General features: G+C 32.7%; 1 protein-coding gene across 1 annotated transcript in view; it reads left to right on the top strand.

The window, feature by feature from the left end:
* Positions 1-11,745, top strand: part of LOC148615814 (serine/threonine-protein phosphatase 4 regulatory subunit 1-like) — a 31,285-nt gene extending 19,540 nt beyond the window's left edge. Inside the window, exons 14-21 of the mRNA XM_088582433.1 lie at positions 417-602; positions 1,546-1,707; positions 3,401-3,501; positions 4,113-4,233; positions 7,574-7,689; positions 7,955-8,115; positions 9,201-9,346; positions 10,317-11,745. Of these exons, the coding sequence (XP_088438559.1) occupies positions 417-602; positions 1,546-1,707; positions 3,401-3,501; positions 4,113-4,233; positions 7,574-7,689; positions 7,955-8,115; positions 9,201-9,346; positions 10,317-10,328 (1,005 nt within the window). The 3' untranslated portion in view covers positions 10,329-11,745. The remainder of the gene's footprint in view (positions 1-416; positions 603-1,545; positions 1,708-3,400; positions 3,502-4,112; positions 4,234-7,573; positions 7,690-7,954; positions 8,116-9,200; positions 9,347-10,316) is intronic.
* Positions 11,746-22,812: the final 11,067 nt, after the last annotated feature.

The raw sequence follows: 22,812 nt of genomic DNA, 5'->3' as shown, positions 1-22,812 counted from the left end.
TATTTGGCAAATCATCTAAAAGAATTTGATTTGTACAACTTGTGTTTCTATAGAAAAGCCTCTTTAAGAAAGCACAATTTTTAGTAAGGAATGACATTTCTATAAAGTTCATTTTTTCTGTCACAGTTTGCTCAGCAACTACTCGTCACATCGGCTTGAAATTTTAACTCGTTCTTCCAATATGTATGCCATATGATGGGACCCATTCATGGAAAAAACTTCAACAATAACTTCCTGTTACTGAGGACTTAATTCTTTTTCCTTATATCATGATTGAAAGTGGGGGTATCACTACTGAGCCAGCCTTCAGAGATTTGTTAACTGTAAACTTCTGTTTTCATTGATTTCCATTTTTGTGTTGGCTTTAGTAATATCATGTCTGCTAGCAATAACTTTTTATAACGTAATTATTGTAGGACATAGTCCCTCAAAGTTTGCTTGAGAGCTATCTTGGTATGGCAGACCCATCAAGGGCTCAAACAGTAGATACAGAAATTACTAGACATTGTGCCTATACTTTGCCAGCAGTTGCTTATACATTGGGAAGACAGAATTGGAACTGTATAAAATTGCTTTATGAAACATTAGCTTCAGATGTGCAGGTAAGTTGCACTATACAGAAGCTATGAAAATTAAGAAATACACACCAAGCAATAATTGTGGTTTTTTTTTGGTTTTTTTTGGGGGGGGGGAGGGGAGAGAGGATTATTTCCATTACGTCCATAAAAAAAGCATATGTTGATGGTTATCCAACTGATCCTTTTTGCCTCTGAAAAGTCACTTTTGTTTGGAAACTGAAAGTAAAAAAAAATCAGTTATTTAACTGTACATTTCTGCTATGTCATTTTGGCGTTTTATTTCACTTTCATCAAAACTCAGTTGTAAACAGATAGCCGGCATGGCACAGTCCATGTCGACCAGTATCATGGGCAGCAACTCTTATTATTCAAGATGAGCATACTGTCAGGAATTTATCCTCAACAACTTGCAGGATTGTTATGAAACTCAATGGGGTGTTTAATTACCAAATTGTCACGACTTTGTTTGGATTAAAATTGTAAAAAGAATGACTGTTAATATATAAATGATGTATCAAAAGCATGGTCTATCCACCATACAAATTGTGTCCAATATGAACTGAATGTCCAAATGTACAACAGACTGGGTATTAGTCCCATCCAGGTGATGTCTAGTTAAAGTGGTTCCTAATAGATTTATAATAAACAGAGATGTATGGTAACAGTCCCTCAGGTATGTAGACCATCAAGTTAAACTCCAGGTCTACTGATTTGGATGAAGTAAAAGTGAAACCTGTACCAAAAAATAAAATAAGATTCCTTAACAGATAAATAATTTTTATGGCCTATTGTATACATGGAAAGGAGTCATTCATAGATGGTTATTCTGTTGCATTTTGTGATAAAAAAAAATGCATTTCAATATTAGTGCATACCAAAAATAAAATACAGGAGTTAGAATAAAATCAGATCATTTTCATCTTTGGTACCACTATTTTGCTTAATGTTGTATTTTATATTTTTTTAGTGGAAGGTGAGACGCACTCTTGCTTTTTCAATTCATGAAATGGCTATTATTTTGGGTTCTGAAATAACTCACCGAGACTTGGTGCCAGTTTTTGATGGTTTCTTGAAAGATCTGGATGAAGTACGGATAGGAGTTCTGCGACACTTTGCAGACTTCTTAAGGGTAAGCTTACACTCTACTTCAGCAAGATTGAAATTAAATGGGAAAATGTCAAAAATCCCAATATTTCAGGATTTGTTAAATTACTATATGGGTATTAAAGTTAGTTGTTTTGTTTTGTTTTGTTCCCATTGCTATGCAGGATAGTTAGAAATACTGGTGTATATGCATGCATCTGTCCAGACACAACTCATCAGAAACCACTGAACAGATTTTGTTTAAGTTTGTAGGATTGTTAATCAACATGTGTAGTTAATCATTTTGGGCCATAATTTGATAAATTTACAAGAGTAATGGGACTTTTATTGAATATTAACAAGTTTTCAACACTGTTTCAGTTATACTGTCATTACTTCCTTTAGAATTCATGGCATTCACACAATTCTCCCTCATGGTGCCATGATAAAGATAATAACCTTTATTCTTTCACTACTATGCTCAAAGTGGTTGATCGACTTTGAAGCAAGGAAAACAGAAATTGATGTGTCTTGCTGACTCTGACAGGGCTTTTCTAAAATCAGATGTGATTTTCGAGGTTCATTAAATGGACAATCTCAAATGTGAAAATTCAGTGGGCCCGATTATGGCCCAGATTACCATTTCTATTGTGCTAGAATGACAAAAATTGCGGGAATGGCCCTCTCTAGACTGAACACTGTGTCCTTTAGAAACGGCTTGACAGAATTGTTAAAATTTTCTAGGAATGTTAGTCACCATTTGTAGTTGGTAATATTGCCTTCAGGATCAAATATTCTGCACAAAAATATTGTCCAAATGTAGTTCCTTTTATATCATTCAATACCTCATTTATAGCTAGTAAATATGTCTGGCAATTATTCAACTCAATAATATTTTATTATTTCTGCAAAATAAAACTTAGATCTAGTCTTCAAATCAACTGCAGATTTGAGGGACTGCTTTTTGCATTAAAAGATATTTAGTAAAAAAAAAATTCCTTTAGAGAATGTAGTTCTTGCAATAATGTGTTAAGAAACTTGAAACATTTTTAACATTTTTCATTTAACACACTTATTAGTCAAAGTCTTCATCCTATCTTAATATTATAAACAGGAAGTGAAGAGTAGTGATTTTAGCCAAGTAAAATTGGCAGGAAAATTCAAATTGATAAAATGTGTCTTGTTTTGGAAATTCTTATGTTCATCATTAATTTCTTAGGTTAAATTGGTTTAATTACAGCGTAAGATAAATACTTAATTAAAAAGATTTTGAATGTTAATGCAAAAATTTGGGGGGAAATGTAAAATGGAACTAGTTTGTAAATGTATTGGTTTGATTACATGTTTATACTTAAGAAATCTGTTGTAAAGATTGACATTCAATTTCTACAAATTAGGAAAAAAAAACAGTTCTAAATAATATGGCAAATGTATGATTACAGTTTTATTTTAAGGTCATGTAATCTTAAAAGTTTGTTTATGCTACAATTTTGACTAGAATTAAAAACCACCAGTGCTAACAGCACTTTGATATCTTAGCTATGAAATATTTATTCTCACAGTTAATATGCGAATGCTTATCCGTTATTCTATTGCTATTAATACCAGATCAGTTAAATACAATTTTTGGAACAAGCTTTAGCTTTTGTTTTTTTGGTACAAACTTGAATTTAATATTCCTGACGTCCATTTAGCATGTGATAGCATGAAAATCATTTAAATATTTTGCATATTTTCAGCTGTTGTCACCTGAAACAAGGAAGCAGTATTTAACAAAAATGGATAGTTTTATGACCACAGACAATCAGAGAAATTGGAGGTTCAGATTTGAGTTAGCTGAGTAAGTTATATATTGCAGACCTGATTTTCTTTTCGTTTTGAAAAAAGGTAATTTACCTTCTCTGTTCTCATTTTATCATATGCGACAATTTCTGCTTTTTTGGGGGGTGGGGCAGGGACATAGAAATGCCGACATCCGTGTGTCCGAAGTTTGTGGACGCAACTCCTCAGAAACCGCTGAATGGAATTTGACCAAATTTTGTAGGATTGTTTGTCACCATATGTACTTCATTATACTCAACTGCCATTTTGATTCGTCAATTTTTATTGGAGTTATTGGACTTTTTATTGGAGTTTTTGTTGTATGAAGACTTCTTAACCTAACTTAATTTGATTCATTAAGATACTTTAACTTTGAATTGCCACATGGACTTATGAAAGCATATAAGTTTTGAATCTGCTATTTATACAAGTGTCAAATATTTGTAATTCAACTCTTTCTACAGCGGCGAGGGACATATGGCTATGCCTAGCATTCTTATTTTACATGTATTTAGTTGTACTGTTACACTTAAGACCATGTATTTGCAAATCCTTCCATAACAGTAATTACTTGAAACTTAATGAAATGGGAATGAAGTTATTTATAAAAGTGTTTCATGTTTTTAACAGGCAACTCATAGCTATAACAGAGCTGTTCAATGCGACAGAGATTAGTCAGTATGTTCTACCATTGGGTTTAACTTTATGTGAGGATCGGGTATCTGAAGTCAGGAAAATGGCTTTTAGATTGGTAAGATTCAGGCTTTCAGTAGTCGTGATATTGTTGTACTATACTGTATTAAATTAACATAACAAAATCAGGGATGAAAGTTTTTTGCGGATTTCCACTTTTTTGGACAATTTTTGGTCATTTTTGAGATCAGTGTAACTTTGTTGATAAAATTTTTGGGGGGTGAGGTCTGATTTTGACGATTTTTCCCCCAGTTAGCCCATTCAAAACACTTGGTTAAGACTGTTTACATAAAAATCATCCAGAAAATTATGTCAATCATCAACCTGTTTTCTGGTTGATTCTCGGCATATTTTATTTGAACATTCCTACACGCTTTTTGTAAACATTGTGAACTAGTCTGGACTAGTTGTTATCTCAATGGTGATAGGGTTATTCGTAAAAAGGAACAAATTGACATTGTTCTTCATGGGTCAAAGACCTTTCTGAAAGAAAAGTTACAAGAAATGAACATTTAAAATAAAAAATTTTAGAGAAAAAGGACGAACTTAAGTGAAGGAGATCAATTTTTTTCTTCAATTTCAAATATTTTATTGACTTAAAGTAAGTCAAAGAGATTGGATTACAGGCTATACCTATATACATCCTCTCCCGAAACTAGAAGGACCATAAAGTATATAATATCAAATATTAATAATAATTGTTTAAACTGCAGGATCGACCAACAATGCACTAAAAGGGAAATTTTCAAACATAATTTTAAGTTGCACATATTTTAGAAAATGGAATATGTAAAATTTATAATGTTACAATGTATTATACATTGAATGAACCATTGGTCGACCATCATGTTCAATTACAGTATAAACGAATATAAAGATAATTGTATAAAACATCATATATTATGTATCCACCAGGCGTGTACTTAGTTGTAGATATTGCTAAAATTAAACAGGATTTTATTTTTTCTGGACAAATAAACAATAATTGTAGTTTATCGAAATGATAAAATCTAGAACTTTTAAATCATTTTATAAATTTTGGATGTTTGATATTATATTCATAGTTTTGAAGAAATATATGCTTATTCTAAGTTGCATTAAAGAAGAACGTAAAGATTGGAGGAGCAGCAGCCGGTAGAATGTGGAACAATAATACCATGTGTATTATAAATATGAAAAGCGAACCTTTAGCATTATTATAGGTTATACATTAATGGACATCTGATCATAAGACTGAAGTCTATTAATCAAATCGTTTTGTGTCTGATGTATATTGTAAAACAGGTCATCTGATCCACATAAAAGGAAATAAAGAAGGGGAATTGCTCAGGATAGTTCCTGAGATCATCTAGTAATATCGCACGCTTTCTGGTATAAAGTGGACGTACATAAAAATGGTGATAAGCATTCTCAACATTTTCACCGCATGCACACTCCGAGCTCTCAGACAAGTGTGAATGAAAAAGATGATGCTAACTTCATTGCAAAGTTGACATAAAATAATGTTCAGTTTACGAAGGCTCACCGAATAGTGACTGGGAGGTTTCTTTATATTTATATTAAGTTTTTTCTTAAATAATGAAAGTGACTGCACGTTTTGAAACTGATGGTCCAAATCATTCCATAGAGCCAGAGAACTCGGGGAAAAACTGTTCTTGTATGACTGAGTATTGGGTCTAGGAATGTTGAAGAATCTTGGGTTTCTGATAGGATAGTTTTCCTCAATATGTATGCATGATATAACATGTTCAGATATGTAATTGGGAAGAAGTCCACTGAAGGCTTTATACACAAATATAAGTTTTTGTTTTCTGCACCTTTCCTTGAGTGAATCCCATCCCAGTTCATTATAAAGTTTTAATCTAGATGTGCCTCTTCACAAGCCAGTCACTACCCTAGCAGCCTTGCACTGCACAGATTCAATTAGATCCGATTCTTGGTTAGTGCAATTATCCCATACGGGATTACCATATTCCAAAATGGGTCTCACGAACCTGATATAAAGCTTCTCCAGAGAATCATGATCAAGGCTGTGTTTGAGCATCCTCAAGACGTTCAACTGAGCACAGGCTTTCGAGTAGATATAGTTAATATAGTCTCTCCATATACCCTTTGAATTAAGATTCAAACCATGGTGTTTATGAACCTGTGTATTTTCTAAGGCGTCACCATTCAAGTATAATGTCGGAATATCATCATATAGTCTCCTAGTAAATAACATGGACTTTGTCTTATTAGAATTAAACGTAACTCCCCAAATCCATAGACCCTGTATATAAACTATCAAGGTCAGAGTTAAGTGATTCGGCAGCTATTTCTTGATTATCATCGATACAGTTTAATAAAGATAGCATTATTTTACTAGAGACAATATCTACAATAGCATTGACAAACAATAAAAATAGGTAAGGTCCTAAAATATATCCCTGCAGTACATCAGCATTGATAGATTTCCAAGTTGAACGGTATCCATCCATGCATACGCGTTGCTTTCTATTAGATAACTTCGAAACCAACCCAACAAGTTAATTTTTATGCCATATTTTCGCAGGTTATATAGAAGACCAGAATGCCAGACTCGATCAAACGCCTTGGAAACATCACAAAATATAAATCGAATGTCATTTCCCTTTTCCAAATTTTTCATAATATCGTCATAAATAATCAATAGTTTATTCAAGGTTGAATCCTTCTGACGGAATCCGGAATTTTTTTCTTGTTTCTCCAAGTTTCTTTATTTGACAATTATAGATTTTGAAAATATAAAAAAAATCAATTAAGGAAGCCCACAAACTCCCAGCTAGATCTTCAGATTTTTTTCCATCAAAAGTCACTTTCATCTCTGCAAAATGTGAACTCTGAAATTTTTTTGTACCTGCTGAAATCATGTCACCACATGTATACAGATATTTGAATTTTCACTTCTTTGTTGTCAAAATTGCTACCAATTATAACTCAGAAATATTGTTGAAAGTGAAACTGATAATTATGTTGAATAGTGCAAAGATATTTGGACTGAAATTGCTTAATAATTTCAACCTTGACTTTCTACTGCAAAGCATAAACCATTAGTGGATGGTAACTGAATTCTAAGTAGCTTGCAGCATTATTATGGAACTTAGTGGAATGTTATAAAATCATATGGAGATGTGCATACTGTCAGCAATTTATGCTATGTTTATAATTGTAGAATTGTTGGCATTTTTCATCTGTCAAAATGTTAAAAAATTGAAATAATGATTCCCACTCCAAAAACATTACCAGATTACTTGAAAGAACTAGTATCAATTCCTACTGCTTAACTGAAATTGTACCATAAATACTGATAGGACATTTAATTCTTTAAATATTTTTTTTTGTATTGTGAATTAGTTTGTGCAATTTTGTTTTCTTTGAAGATGAGTGTTATAATGAAGAAACTTTGTTCTGATGGAGATGAGAAGTTGATTGAAGGTTTACTTTCCCAGCTGGTCAACACTTTTGCCAAGAGTGATAGATGGTGTGGAAGACAAGTGTATGTATATTAAAGTAACTTGACTTTAGAAATTGACCTATTCTATGGTTACTGAGATGCCGTCTTGATTTTACATATAATGATGTGACTAAATGCCAGTAAATATCAAAATTGTTTTGCCATTTAGATAAATTCTTAAAAATTATTTGGAGCAGTAAATTTCTTGTGGTTTTGATACTGTTACAAAACTTGAATATGCTTTTGTGTGTGTACATTTTAACTTGAATTTCATATTGTTCACTCTTAAATGGTTTATCCTTCACAGATTTGCCCAGTTAACTCAAGCCATAATAGATGAAAATGCAGTACCTTTGGATAGATTTGTGTCTGTTGTGTTGCCAGGTCTTATAGCTTTGAGTCAAGACAGTGTGCCAAATGTCAGAATTTCTGTTGCCAAGGTTCTTTCTCAGTCTTTGATGAATAAAGGTGAGCTGAGAGACAATTTTCAGTGAAAAATGTAAAATTTCTGCTAAGAATAGATATTTTTGTGATATCGAGAGAGGAAAATATTCTGAGTTAAACCTGATTAAAACATTCAACTCAACTTCTCCTTAACCTTACAATGGATAATTTAAACTTAGAAGGAAAGTATTGCATCATATGTCAATATACTCGACCTCTAAAGGGATATTGTCCTATTTTGTGTTACAAAAAAAGGATGTTTTGGTTCTCAGTTGTTGCATTTAAATCTCTGATTGTGTTTACAAAGAAAAACAGTGAACAATCCTTGCCCAAAACTGGCTATTAAAACATTTAAACATGATTTAAAGATAATATAGATCCAATACTTACAGATGTATTTGAAGATTAAGGATCAGTTAAAGTCAATATCTAGGACTTTCCTTAATGAATTGCTAAATGCATCTTTATATGCATATGACACACAAGTACAAGTCAAACTTAGGAACACATGTTTTATAACTTCTATAAAACATTAGCAACAAAAATATTAACATATTTTAAAATAAATCTACAGATTTGATGTCTGAAATTCATTTAGTTCTGTTCCGAAATGAATAATGCGGTTCAAGTTTTGTGTATTGATGCATTATACACACCCCCATGCTCTGTTAATGATTTCTATGTAAAAAAAAAATATGTACATACACACCAAAATATGGTACAAGACTTTAAAAGCAATTTTCATCTTCATGCATAAATGCATATGTTAATGGAGGATTTGATGGAAAATTTGTTAAGCTGCTTAGCTAAGTGTTAGTTTTATTTATTATTGTCTCCGAGAATCAAAGCTATTTCAAAGAAAGTCCTACTCTTGAGTGTTTTGGTAATAATTGTACATTTGGAGTGGTGAGGCTTTACTTTGTCTAGTTATTTTGTTTTGTTTGTTTGTTTGTTTTTTTTTATTTCGTTTTTGTTTTTTTTTTCAGTTAGAATTTCTAGTGGGAGCTTGCTCACAGTATTTTCTAATTTATATTGAACTCTGACACACAGAGTTGTTTATTTTTTTGTTTAATATGCGTGACTTTAGTTCAAACAATTTTCCCCTCCAGATTATTTTATACCCGAAAAGAGTGCTTGCGGTGAAGAATTAAGTAAATTAATGGAAAATTTACAGACAGATGAGGATCGTGATGTGAGGTATTTTTCTAGTCCTATGTCACAGACCCGGTATGATGAGGAGCATGAGGAAGATTATGTAAGTTGATATGTTTTGCAGAAATAAGAAGTAGTTATTTGATTTTGTACAATCTACAGTTAAACATTCAGTGGTATAATGGTATGTTTTGTTGTCTTTAGGCACTTAAAGTCATTGGGGACCAAAAATGTACATTTGGTAATATTTATGATTAAAAACTGTCAATGGATCAATTTTGAAAGGGGTTTGTTCTCAAAGATAGATTTTGCTTGTATAAGCCAGCACTCCACAGTTTAGTTTAGTTTCACACTTTTGGCTAGGGATGAAAAATGACATTAATGGAAACCGGTGGTTGCTATAATGATTAAAAATGAAGTATCTATTGTTGATAAAACATTTTCTGTATTTTTAAAGTAAAGTATTTTTCAATGTTGAAGGAGTTTTTTCAATGACAATTCGACTTCATTGTGAAAGTGAAAGTAAGTCAACTTTTTACCTTGCTAAATTTAATAAGTGGATTACAAAGTGAAATAGGAAGGAGTTTTTGAAGGAAAAGTTTGGACAGTTTCAGGGCATGAAATAAAAATTTAAGATATTTTGTGGGAAATTTGATATTTTTAAACTGATGAACTTTCTTGCAAATTTTTGCATATTTATGAATGGTTTCTATGGTAACCCTATTTGCTGTGTGTGTGGTTTTTTTTTTGTGTGCAAAAAATTTTCACTGCATCCTGAAGGCCTTGGTTGGAGCTATTTCTAGATATAGATTTACAGATGCTTGACAATTTTTTAAAGTGATAAATGTTACAAAGCATCAGATTACAAGACCAAAATTAGGCAGTTCTACAAACTGTAGTGCTGGCTAAGGCTTGAAGTTCACATAACCATTTTGTGATATGTTGTGTGTTATAACTAGATTTAACATTTTTCCTAGGTATTGAAGGCAAAAAAAAAAACAACCAAGAAATAGAAATCAAACGTGTTAAATAAATGATTTTTTTTTTTTATACAATTACGTTCTCTATTTCAGTTGCCTGTGTAACATTCTTGATTTGATACCGATGGGAAGTGCTCAGGGATTGGATACAGTTATGCAATAACCTTTCCATGAAAGGAGCATTGTTAACTTGTAACAGATCATGTTTTATAAAGAACCTGATATTTATTAACAGAGGTTTTTATTTATTTTTTGTTTTAATATTGTGGGAGATCTGTTAAAAAAAAACATCTGTGATTTTTATGGAGTAAGTTTTATATTTAGAATTATGTTATGTGATATTTTTAATAATCTATATTGTCTGTGATGATCACAGTGAACCAAAAGTATATGTTGTCTCATTAATCGTATCCAGTAAAATGTATTATTAATGAATTATGACATACTTTTCATGTAATGAATTGTCAGACTTCTTGAGATTAGTGATCAAGTGCTAGTTGTTACTGTGAGGGTATTGTTATGGTAAAATCAAACCACAAAATGTAAATTCAAACCTATGGTTTGTTTGTTGTTTGATACCCATGAATATGCAAGTACTTCCACAGTAGTGCATGAAGATGATTTTTGAATCAGAATGACAACTTAAAAAAAAAAAAGATTTTTATTTTGAATAATGAAGAGTGCATTTCATGATTTACACTGGTCATTTAGGACCGAGTGTAATCCTTATGTTCTCTGGCTCAAAAGAAGTTTGTTCACTTTATCCCATACAGTTTTCAAATACATTGTTTGGTTTATCATTATGAAATAATAGGCTTTCATTTTTTATTCACTAGTTGACTATTGCCAGATAATTTTATACTTAACTGGTGAGTGATGGATACTTGAGTCAAAACCTCAGTAATAGTTCTACATATACTAAACTAAAGCAAGTGGCTAATTGGATACGGCATTAATAAGCAGCTTCCTGTGTAAGGGTTTCTTGTTGATCTAAGATAACTTATTTACTTATTTGGATTTTGATGAGAAAATGAATTTAATTTTTATTTTTTCTCAAAGATTAGTCTGAATTATGATTTTTACACCTTGTGTACTTCTTCAATTAGATGTATTTCTAAAAATGGTAATTCAGTTGTTCTGTAATTATACTGGAATAAGTATCAACTTAATGTATTTTTATCAATATTTCTTTCAAGATGTACTGCTATCTTTACACTTGATAATGGTTTTTTAATTGGCTCACTAAACCATATTATTGTCATGTAATTATTCCTTTCATTATAAAAAAAGGTTTGGGAAGAAGATGTTTTAAATAAATTTAAAGATTTTACTAAAACTACAGTACAATTTTAATATGTTTATTCAACATTGGAATTTTAAATCAGTTTTTTTTTTTTTTTTTTTTTTAGGGTTTTGTAATTACTTAATGCAGGGGATGAATTATTTGAGTCATGGACCAATTGTTATGCTGTTTGTAATAATACCAAGTTGATTGAAATAAAAAAGTATATGACCGAAAAAAGCTTTCCTGGATTTTCATCCTCATATTCCTTGTATACCAAATCTCAAACTCAGTATTAGACCATGTGACAAACCACAGAAATTGACCTATGTTTTTGTTACTTGTAGTCTCATTTAATCATTTAGTACTGTATGATTTCTGGTTTACTGAAAGCCATGTGGAGATATAAAGTCAGTCTGTGTCAGTAATTTTGTGGTCACTTTGTGTCGTTGGAAGTAACAGCTTGTCCGATTTAATGTGGCAGAATGTTTTATGAAGCAAAGAAAGAAGAATTGGGGATGAATCAAAGAGACCACAACTATTCTTAACATCAGAAAAGACCACCAAAAGTAGTCTATTGCCCTTCAAAGAATCGTGAAAAATATTTCCCACTGAAAAGTCAAGAACAAGTATACTGCTTTGGTGACATGGAAACACCATCAATGTATACAACAAAATTAAAAAAATTTTCCTGTCTTAGGACACAACAGTTCAATTTCGAAAAGGGGGACCATAAGAATTCAGGCATAAGAGTACAATCAGTAACTGACATGACGACTCCAGACATCAATTGAATTGATTGATTTTGCAGGTTAGAAATAAGTGGTATAAAGGGGCCACTGATTCTGGTGGTATTTACCATGTGTCAGATGTCCTAAAAGCAATTAAAATTACAAGCTTGATCAAGCTCAAGTGATGTGTCAATATTTCCCTTAACTGTTATTGGATATTGGCTGCTCTGTTTAAGACCAACAAGGATTTAATTAGGTTCTTAAATCTTTTTAAGTGTGACATGCTCGTTTTTGAGATATGACCATTTGAAATTTTGGCAGGAAGAGATTTTCTCTTGATTTTTTAAAAAAAGGAAGCCATCTGAAAAGGGTAAAAGTATTTCGCATGATGAGGTCTATCTGTGGTCAAATTTTTGTATCAATCTGTTAAGCCATGTTGGGAGTTATTGTCCTTTTTCGACTTTTTTTTGTGCTATTTTTAATGTTATTTCTTTCAGTAGTCTCTTCTGACACTACCTTGGAACCAAATTTTGTATGAATGCTTCTTGGGGTAATTTTCATAAAACTGATGAAGGGATTTTTGATCTAAGGAAAAACATGGCTGTGGTTGCTAAAAATAGAACAAAGGCATCAGAGTTTTTCTCATACATCTCCAAAACTGTTAGATTTATCCAAATTCTGTTCTTTGCAGGAATGATCCTTATAAAGCCTACAAAAAGTCTCCTAGGGGTAAAAATTGTTAGACTACTCCATGTATGAGTTGTTGCACTTGAAAGTGGAAAAATAACGTTTTTTTTTTTAAATTTTCAGCAAATATCTTCAAAACTATGATAGAACTATGATAGAAAGAAACTTTCTGAAATGATCTTTATGATAAAGCCTACAAAAGTGTGTGGAAATCCAAGTTGTCGGACCACTCCTTGTTATTGCCATTCAAAGGCGAAAAATGATGTTTTATTTGGCAGTATTCAGCTAATAATTTGAAATCGATAATAGAAACTTTCAACTAATGAAATGATTCTCTTCTGTCCCACCAAAGTCTCCGAGTCAAAATCGTTGGACAACTCCATATTCGGGTGCACCTATAGTTACATTAAGGTGCACTGTTTCGCACAGCAAGTTACCCTGGTCAAATTTTGTAAAACTTAAAATTAAAAGTTGAAATTTGGTGGATATATTGATTAAATGTAGATAAGTATTTATACATAGACAGATGTAATATATGTTATGGTAAACAGGTGTAATTTAAATGAAAAATGGTATCCGGAATGTTTCAGTCCCCTGCCGTATTAGGTTCTTTTCAGCATCAGATGGCTGATTTTCAAAATACCTTATTTCGCACGAACTATTGGGACTAAAATTGTGAGAGAATGAATCGAAAAGGGTCTTCTTGTATTTACCTTTTTTCCACTTACTCCATGCATGCTTTCATCCTGTGGTAGTGTCAAAGTGCCTGATATTTTATAAAACATAGTATTTGGCTGTTAGTTTTGGAAAGGCATCCCTGAATTGTACTAAAACTCCGTAATATTTTTTACAGTATGTTACCATGGCTACTGGATTTTATAAGAATAATCACTAAATTACTTATAAATGACTTGAACCTCCACACACCAAGGATTTAGAAAATACATGTATGCACTTTTTTATGACAAAACACTAGAAATTTATATGTGGACTGCCTCAAAACTGCTTTATTTCAACAAAATGAGACCAAATTTTCAGAAATTACCTAACTGTATTGTACTACCTTCAGAGTAATTGCCTCTGAAACGTAAAAAATTAACCAGCGTTTCAGGTAACTGGGAGCCTCTCGTTGAGATACAAGGGCCATAGGGACACCCAAAAAATATTAACTTGTAAGCTCGCGCCACTATGCGTCCGTCGTCGTCGTAAACGTTTTCAAACATCTCAGAAACTACTTGATTACTTAAGTTAAGCTAACTTTCGGCAGGGGTTAAAATGTTAGCATGGTGAGATCTACATGTGTAAATATTTTTGTGAAAATTCATGAACCGATCTGTGAGTTTTTGTCTTTTTCGACATATTTTCGAATGCTATTTTTATTCTGAGTTCAATGGCAGTGGCCATTTTTAAAATAGCTGCCATTTTCCCGTCATTTTTTTACTTAATGCGAGTTCAATAATAATTGGTTTATTTAGGAAACATTTCGTCCATCTGTCCGAATTTTGTTCGTAATTATCTCTGCTCCCAAAAGATTAATTTTAAATTTGGTATGTGGCTTTATATTGATGGGGCCTGTTCGAGTCGGGTATATCTAACAGGACAACGCGTGCAACTTCGTGTTCAAGTAGTTGAACATTGACTGGAAGAGAAAAATGAATTTGTAAAGTTCTGCACAAAACGTTAGTGCGAACATTTTGTTACTCGACTCAGCTTGCATCATTGTTTGCTTGAGATTATGATGAAAGAAATCGAGTAAGATGAAATGCTTGTGAAAGTGTGAGTGCGCTCTGCAAATTAACGTCTGACAACAGCAATACTATTATACAGACCTAGTGGATGCGGCTTCTTTTCAACAATTCCTAGAATTATTTCCATATTTGATAGTTTGCATATTAATGAAATACAAATGTGCATACACAATTATTTGTACAGGTTACAGGCTAAGATTAGTTGCAAGACTTCTCAAAATCTCCTCAGAAACCTCTACAGGCATTTCAATGCGACTAATTTTGTAGGAGCTAAGGAATTTGTACTGTTTTCAACAAAAATTCTAAACCTTCCCATTGAAATGGCTTTTTATGGATTACATCATTATTTAGTAGGATGTAGTTTGGATGCGTCAACTGTAGTGCTGTTTTGACGAAACATATTTTGGAGTAGTGGGACTTGTTCTGCATTGATTTTTTTAAGAAATAGACGAAACTTCTCTGTAACTACTTTGCACATTACTTCTAAATTTGGTCTATAGTAGCATTGTAGAAGTTCTTGGAACAACACTATTTTAAACATTTCTCAACGGTAATCGACCTTAACTGTATGAAGATTTGTAGAATCAAGCAACAGATTTCTTGAAATGAATTTAATTTATGACCGACTCAACAATTTGGAGTATATTAGAATCATATTGTCCGTCTAATCGTCTGAATTTCATCTCAGTTTCCAGTGCTTTTACAAAACTAAATTGATTTAAAATGGGATGAAGCTGCACAGAGGTGTGAGTTATAGCTTCTGTACGATATCAAGAGCTTGAATTTTTCAACTCATCTAAATGATATTGAAATTGAATTTTGGGTCGGCTCTTGTTGATTGGACATATATTTATTTATGACACCATTAAAAAGTTGCAAGTTTAACGAGAGAAAGGATTGTCATTCAAGAGCAAAAGGAGTCGTCTTTCTTCGAACAATGAAGATTTTGTAGATCCTATCATTGCTGCCATAAAATGCTTTAACAATGTAGCAGTCGAAAGCGGCCTAAGAGAATTTTCAATGAATACTTTTTTATCAATTAAAAAAAAAAAGACGGGAGTGTGCGCGCTAACAGGATTAGAAAAAAAAGACGATCAGAAAGTGTCACCAGTCATGTCGATAAATGAGATGGTTATGACGCACACTTATCTTCTTAGTAATAAACGTAAGAAAAATGTGAAAAAGTACTGTATGAGTGGTTGGGTAACCAACCAGACTGACGACTCTTAAACACCTGCAAAGAGATTCTTTCATATGGCGAAGTAAATGTTTTGAGTTGCAGCAGTATTAGAAAGAAGCTGAGATGTGTTTATCCTTATTATGCATGTTGCATAAAAACACGATTCGTTCACTAAATTAACCGAAATACTGACTACCATTGAGATAAAATTTAGGTAACTATGCAGGGTTAAAAACTAGACTGGAATTCGAAAAACCAAAAATAGACAAAACCGAAAACTATGCGACAAACAACATGTAGAAACCGAAGCACACAGAAAATTAAGAATATGATGAACAGACTGGTTACTACCAAATTGTGAGCATAAAACACTTACAATGGTAGAACAAACGTTCCTTCTCTGGAAACATCCACTGAGTTGGCTGTATCATGCATGGTGGTCCACCAATAACATAAATTCTGTTCCTCTTGATGGATATGCACACCATGCATTATCGACCGACAAGTTCATCATCATGGCAGAAGAAACTCTTCTTAAATTTTGAATGCTGATTTAAAACTTAATACTAAAATTTACGATAAAAGAGATGGGATTTATTGCATACCAACCATTTTTAGATGGTGAAGCCCCATTGTCACCATCATACAGTGTTAACATATCATAATTGGTTCAGTTTGCTCGTACATTGTATTTGCAACAATATTTCGGATTTGAATGAAAAATCTTTACACACATCAAGGTTTTCGAGGTCACAAGCTCGAAAAAAAAAATCACAAAGTTGTTCAACCGATTCAAAGGAACTCATTCTCAATACAAATGTACTTGTAAACAATTAATACGTGGACGTATCACCCACCCTATGTTTTATAGTGATATTTTTCTCAAAGCATGGAAAGCGCAATACTCACCCAATAAGTTGAGTAAATCGTTTCATAGGCTAATTCGCAAGGGATATAGTTATGATATTGTTGTCAAATCGTTAAAGATAGCTATTTGGTAAATGCCCCGTAAGGGATATATGAATAATAAAGAATATGAATTTGGTATTACACTGACCGCTCACAGGGTCTTTACATACAACTAACACACAACAATTATATTAAAATCGGTTTTCAGTACGACACGGGCTGTGTCCTTATTGTATGGCTGTTCTCAATCCTGCATGGGAAGTTACTTACGATGAAGATATAACTTTGTGTAAGTTTAAACTGGTCTGGGGCTGGTTTGTCAGTTTACAGCTAGTAGTCCTTTCTTTGTTCAATTGTGTAACGTATAATTGGTTTCTTTATTTCAGTTTTAACAATGAACTAAGACCTTTTCGAACTGATTTTGGGTGTGCTAAAGTATAAGATTTTTTCTACAGTGGCCAGATTTAAAAGTGAGAGGGTTGTGATCACGCCGAAGTACTTTAACCCCGCCACATTTTTTTTGCGGCTGTCCAAGTCAGGAATTTCTGGCGTCTGTATACATTGTTTCGTTTTCACTTCAGTTTACTTTTATGCTGCTGGAGTATATAAGTGCAACTATTTCGTTGTACCTGTATTAAATGTCCTTGGGGTAGAGACAGCTGGCCCTTTGGTGTGAGGGTTTCCTCGACGCTCATCGAAGACCCATGTGTGGCCTTAGGTAGACCATAGGCACTCGAGGACAGTAATTGTTTTTTAGCCTATATTTAAAAAAATCGTAGTTTAATTTTATTGAACTATAATAAGCCGTACTACGCATGTCTGACCGTTTTAAGTTATTTTAGCATCTTTGATACATACTCTGTATAATAGAGAAAACAAGGGTATGTATGTATCAAAGATGCAAAAATTACTTAAAAACGGTTCAGACTTTTTTTTTGTTCAATAAACAGTAAAAGCGAATTTTATTTAAAAAGATAGTTAAAAAAACTTGATCCTGGCCTCGAGTGCCTGCGATGTTGTGCATAAAATTTATTTGTTCAAAAATATACTCCTTTATTATGTAAAAATATTCATAATCGAGTACACCAAAAAGGTGCACTTGAATTCTCCATTTGTCTGAGAGGTTTTTGCAATAATGCGTTCACCTGACTGTTTAGTTCAGTAAGTAATGTCACTGTCGCACACTTGCATGTTCAATTCGTGTTTTCTGCATATGTACCACCGATTTTTACGATACATTTTCGTTATATCATTTACATGGGATCGTTTGATAAATAACTAAAGGACAGTCGATGAACACGTGTGAGATATATTTCAGCGAAGTAGGCTTTGGAGAAGAAGAAAAAAAATTTCCTCGCGGAAGTGTATATTGAGCATGCCCATTGACCACATCATAGTTAACACGAAAGGGTCTTTTAGTTCTCCTAGAGCTTTCCTAAATGCATCGACACAAACCATGTACTATGCCTAGTCCATGTCTAGGAGATCTAAGTTTTCTTGACGCCTGTTGTTTGCTTGACTTTTTATGTCCGAGGAGTTCTTTTCTCATTAATATAAGATTTGTTTTTTTTTTCACGTAAAGCTTTGCAATGGGGATGATATTTCTCACGTGACATTTCTCAACCGAAGTAAAATACGTATACTACTTCACGTCATGGATTCGGCGGAGTATGACGCTAATTTTTTTTTTAAAGTAGCGCATTTCTGTTCGATTAGCTTATTATACCAGATTTTAAGGTTGACTTTATCATTACTCTTCGACGACTTTGGCCCTGACTTCGCCGCAAATTTCTCTGGGACTACAGACAAACCTGTGCTTGTATATAAAATTTAAGGCATATCACCCCTAGATATAAAAAGTTACATCAAGTTTATGGAAAATCATATCAAAATTAACCTGACATTTGCAGGGCTAATTTTATCAATTCTGCAGAGAGTGCAAAAATAAACAAACATCTGAGATTCATTTGATATGGTCCACTCATTTACTCATTTAAGTTAAATTATATATTGTGTTCGGTGGCTTTTGTCCTTCTATTGACCAGCATGTCGATGTAACTAGAGTTTACCTTTAGTACATAGGAATCATCTAAAACAAACCCCATTTACTTCATTTTCGCACTCTCTGTAGAATTGATCAAATCTAACACAGCAACAAAATCAGGCCATTTTTTTAATGTAATTTCACATAAATTTGATGTAACTTTCTCATATCTAGTGGATGCTACGCCTCAAAACTCTTCTAGATACTCAGGTAGTTAGAGAGAAATTTGTGGTGAAATTGGTCATTTTTGTCGAAAGATAATGATGAACATTTACAACTGATTTTCCGTCTAATTTATGATGTATGCTTACGTTGGCAAGAATTCCCATGCTGGAGGATCACTGTATTGCAATGTGATATTCAATACCTTAATTTCACGAAAAGAATATTTTGCTTGAAATTGTATTCAATACAGCTTTTCTACGCAACAAAAAGTACGGGTGTGTAAGGATGCAAAAAATGTACATTCTCTTGTTTTCAACGTTATACTATACTGTCGAGAACTTATTAAAGCATACAGGTAAATGCCTTTTAACTATATTTAATTTCTCTGACGAGAAGTTTATTAATGAAATAGTATTGGTTTAAAACCAGAACCTAGGCGTCGCACTCCAAATTTAGAATAACTCAGAATTTTAAATTATTTTTGATACGCAAACAAAAAAGAGAGTATTGATAAACTATACAGTTTCTTTTGATAAGACAGGCAGTAATAACCAGTTGAGTTATTACTTCCTTGTATTGTAAAATACTTGACAAATCTATAATAACCAGTTAATTATTTTTCAGTCTTGAAATACTAAATGAAGTAGAAGCAAGTATTTGGTCAATTTACAAGACAAGTAAAGACCAATGGCGACTTCCTACGATTCTAATATCTTATCTAACTTTTATAGCAAAATAAAGTTGTTTTAACAGGTTTCAAGAAATTGGCAAACTACATGGGCTACATACCAAAAAATATTATAAAGAACAGGGTAATCACCAACTATTAGTGTAAAGCATGTAGTCCTTACATTAAACATTTTCTGTCTGTGCATGCTTACCAATACTGAGGATACTAAGCTCAAATTGAAATCCTGGAAGAAAATCAAAATCGGTGAAGTGTTTGACCTCATCAATGAATATTACAAACTGAAGTATTTAGTAATTAGCGAATAACATTGAGAAGGTTTATACATATTTAATGGCAACTTTTGGTATTATTTATGCTAAGCGGATATCTTATTATTCACCGTGTCCTACTTACCATAACAGTCATGGCAAATACATTAAAGTAACCGTGCTCTAACACGCTTAAAATAAGTCTCTCACATTTTTTAAATTATATTATTGGAATGTTTCATATGACAAGTGAACTCATAACACATCTGCTAAACATGGTCGAACGCCATGTCCAGGTCGATCCGTTAATTTAATAAGTGACTATTTTCTGTTGACTGATTTGGATAACATGTAAAAAAACATAAAATCTTTGTGTACTAATACTTTCCACACGACTGCAGAAAGCCATACTTGATAGCGGATAGTCACACTAGTACCACTGACTGCGATTAATCATACTTAAATAGACACTATACTTGTGTTTTCCAAAGGTGTGTGGATAGTCATACTACAATAGAAACTTTACTTGTGTTTTTCACCAGACTGCGGATAGTCTCACTAGCACTTTCCACATGACTGCGGTTAATCATATTTCCATAGACACTATACTCGTATTTTCCACTTGACTGCGTTTAGTCATACTTAAAAATACTATATTGACTGTTGTTAGTTGTAAATGTGAAGTTTCCTTGTTTAAGATAGAAATCTTCATTTCTTATCTATAAATGACTTTGGATGAAAATAGATACACCTTTTAAAGCAAATGAACACAAGGTTAATTTAATGTTTTAATGTGCAATGTCATTGTATAATTCAATAACGAATAGCAAAATAATTGACATATTTTATAGTTAAGAACAATTCATCAAAATTACCACCAACACAAAATTCAGAATAATGGAACAGTGATTCAAAATCCCTCAACATTCATCCTGAAACACCACAGCACCAATCCTTTTCCTTTTTGGACTCAAAAGGTAATAATCATAAATGTTTTTCGTGCTTATAATGATTGGTTGTTCATCCTCAGCAGTGACACCTCTTCTAACAGTGTAGACTCCGTGTTTGTTGTAGCTATCATAAACAAACATGGATGGTATAACTTCAATAAAATAGATAGAGCAGAGTAAAAGGGTAGAACGGTATTTTTTGCTTTTTTCCATTCATTTTCGGCACGTATATTCTGAACAACAATTTAAAAAAAGAAAATCGTATTAAAACTAGTCCATACTATTGAAATCGACGGCCATGTCACGTCATTTGCATTGCCAATATCACTGTGTAAGGGTCCCCAATTTGAAAAAAAAAACGGGGCATAAAACGAAAAAACAAAACAAAACAAAACAAACAAACAACAAACAAAGACTACAAACAAAATCGATATAAACATTATCAGATTTTGTTGTTGACCGGAAACACACGGATTAAACACGCTTATCGATGTGTAAAATCGGACCATTCACTCGAAAAACAAATTTGGATTTTTTGTTGTTTTTCAGTGAATGGTCTGTCTTTACACATAAAATTAAAAAAAAAAGAAGCCAAAGTAGCTGAAAGAAAACTAGAGACTTAAACAAATCATTTACCGCAATTTATGGTAGTACCTACCGGATACATGTTTTACCGCTTTATTTACAAGTTGGACCGCGCAAAATATCATGCAATTTGATGCAAAGAGTCATTAACTATTTGCTATGTATTATACTTTTCAAATGCAGTTTTCTGGCTTTCTGGAGTATTCGCGTGGAAGAAAAGTGATTTAAAAAAAAAGATCGAAGCTAGATTGAAATAGTCCAGCATTTAGATTCATACATTAAGAACAGAGAATCCTGTTGAAAAGTCTGATTTTCTTATTTTTTTTTAATATGTCATCATGGTCATGTGAACCATGATCTGTTCATGTTACCTTTACTTATCTTTGTGTGGAAAAGACAGTACGTGTCGGCACATCGATTTGCAGGTTTTTTCACCTCTTTAGATTCATGCTTCAGGGATAATTAGCTGATTGTTTCTGACATTGAATTAATTCACCTTTGTGCTATCTAGTACGTTTACCACCATTTTAAAGCTTGATCAGTTTTATGTTTGTGTTGAACAGGTAGACATGGCGTTGTCATATCACCTATATCTAAACTATCAGCAAACTCGTCAACAGGTATAGAGTTTCGCCGGAACCAATTACCCGCTTAAACTACAACTTATCCGGTCAGACAATTATCACCCGCAGATCAAGGAAATTTGCGCTTGTTCCAGAATTAAACGCCAGATGACGTCACAGGGCGATGTAATGTGTTCAGTATGTTAATCGAGAATAGGTGTGATTTAGAACCAGTCATTAAGAAATTAAGGGATCATGTGCAAAGTGATCATGGTTCTAAATGCACAATTATGTGCAATTTATGACCAATCGTTGACCGTTCGAAAATCGCAGGTATCAGGTGATTCATGGACAACATACATACACCTGAACTTTTATTTCATTTTTAAACCTGCTGCGGATAAAATACAAAATATAGAGGTAAGTTTTATTTCTCTTTTTGTCTATTTAAAGTTGCTTTCTTTTAAATCAACATTTCTAGAAACGACTGTAAACCGAAATTAATGAACCCGTACTTTTATTTTATGAAAATTTCGAATCAGGTAATACGAGTCTCTTCCTTGAACTACTTAGAAAAAATGCTCAATGACTAGATTCAAAGATTTTCGTAAAATCAGTTAAATTTGATTTCTTTTCTCTCTTTTATAAAATGATCGAGAGAAGTTTGGCTGGCTTAAGTTTTATTATTTTGTCTGATAGACCCTAATCGTTTACAAAGTCCTTATGAAATAATAACAATAATGGTGTTACACATTAATGAGGAAATCCAAAATTTCTATCGGTTGGCGTTTAAGGAAATAATCTCA

This window comes from Perna viridis, chromosome 5, assembly GCF_037379345.1.
Source record: "Perna viridis isolate PV_CMFRI_1.1 ecotype Kerala chromosome 5, ASM3737934v1, whole genome shotgun sequence".
Lineage (NCBI taxonomy): Eukaryota > Metazoa > Mollusca > Bivalvia > Mytilida > Mytilidae > Perna > Perna viridis.
The sequence above is the reverse complement of the archived record's forward strand: the minus strand, read 5'-3'. Positions and strand labels throughout refer to the sequence as shown.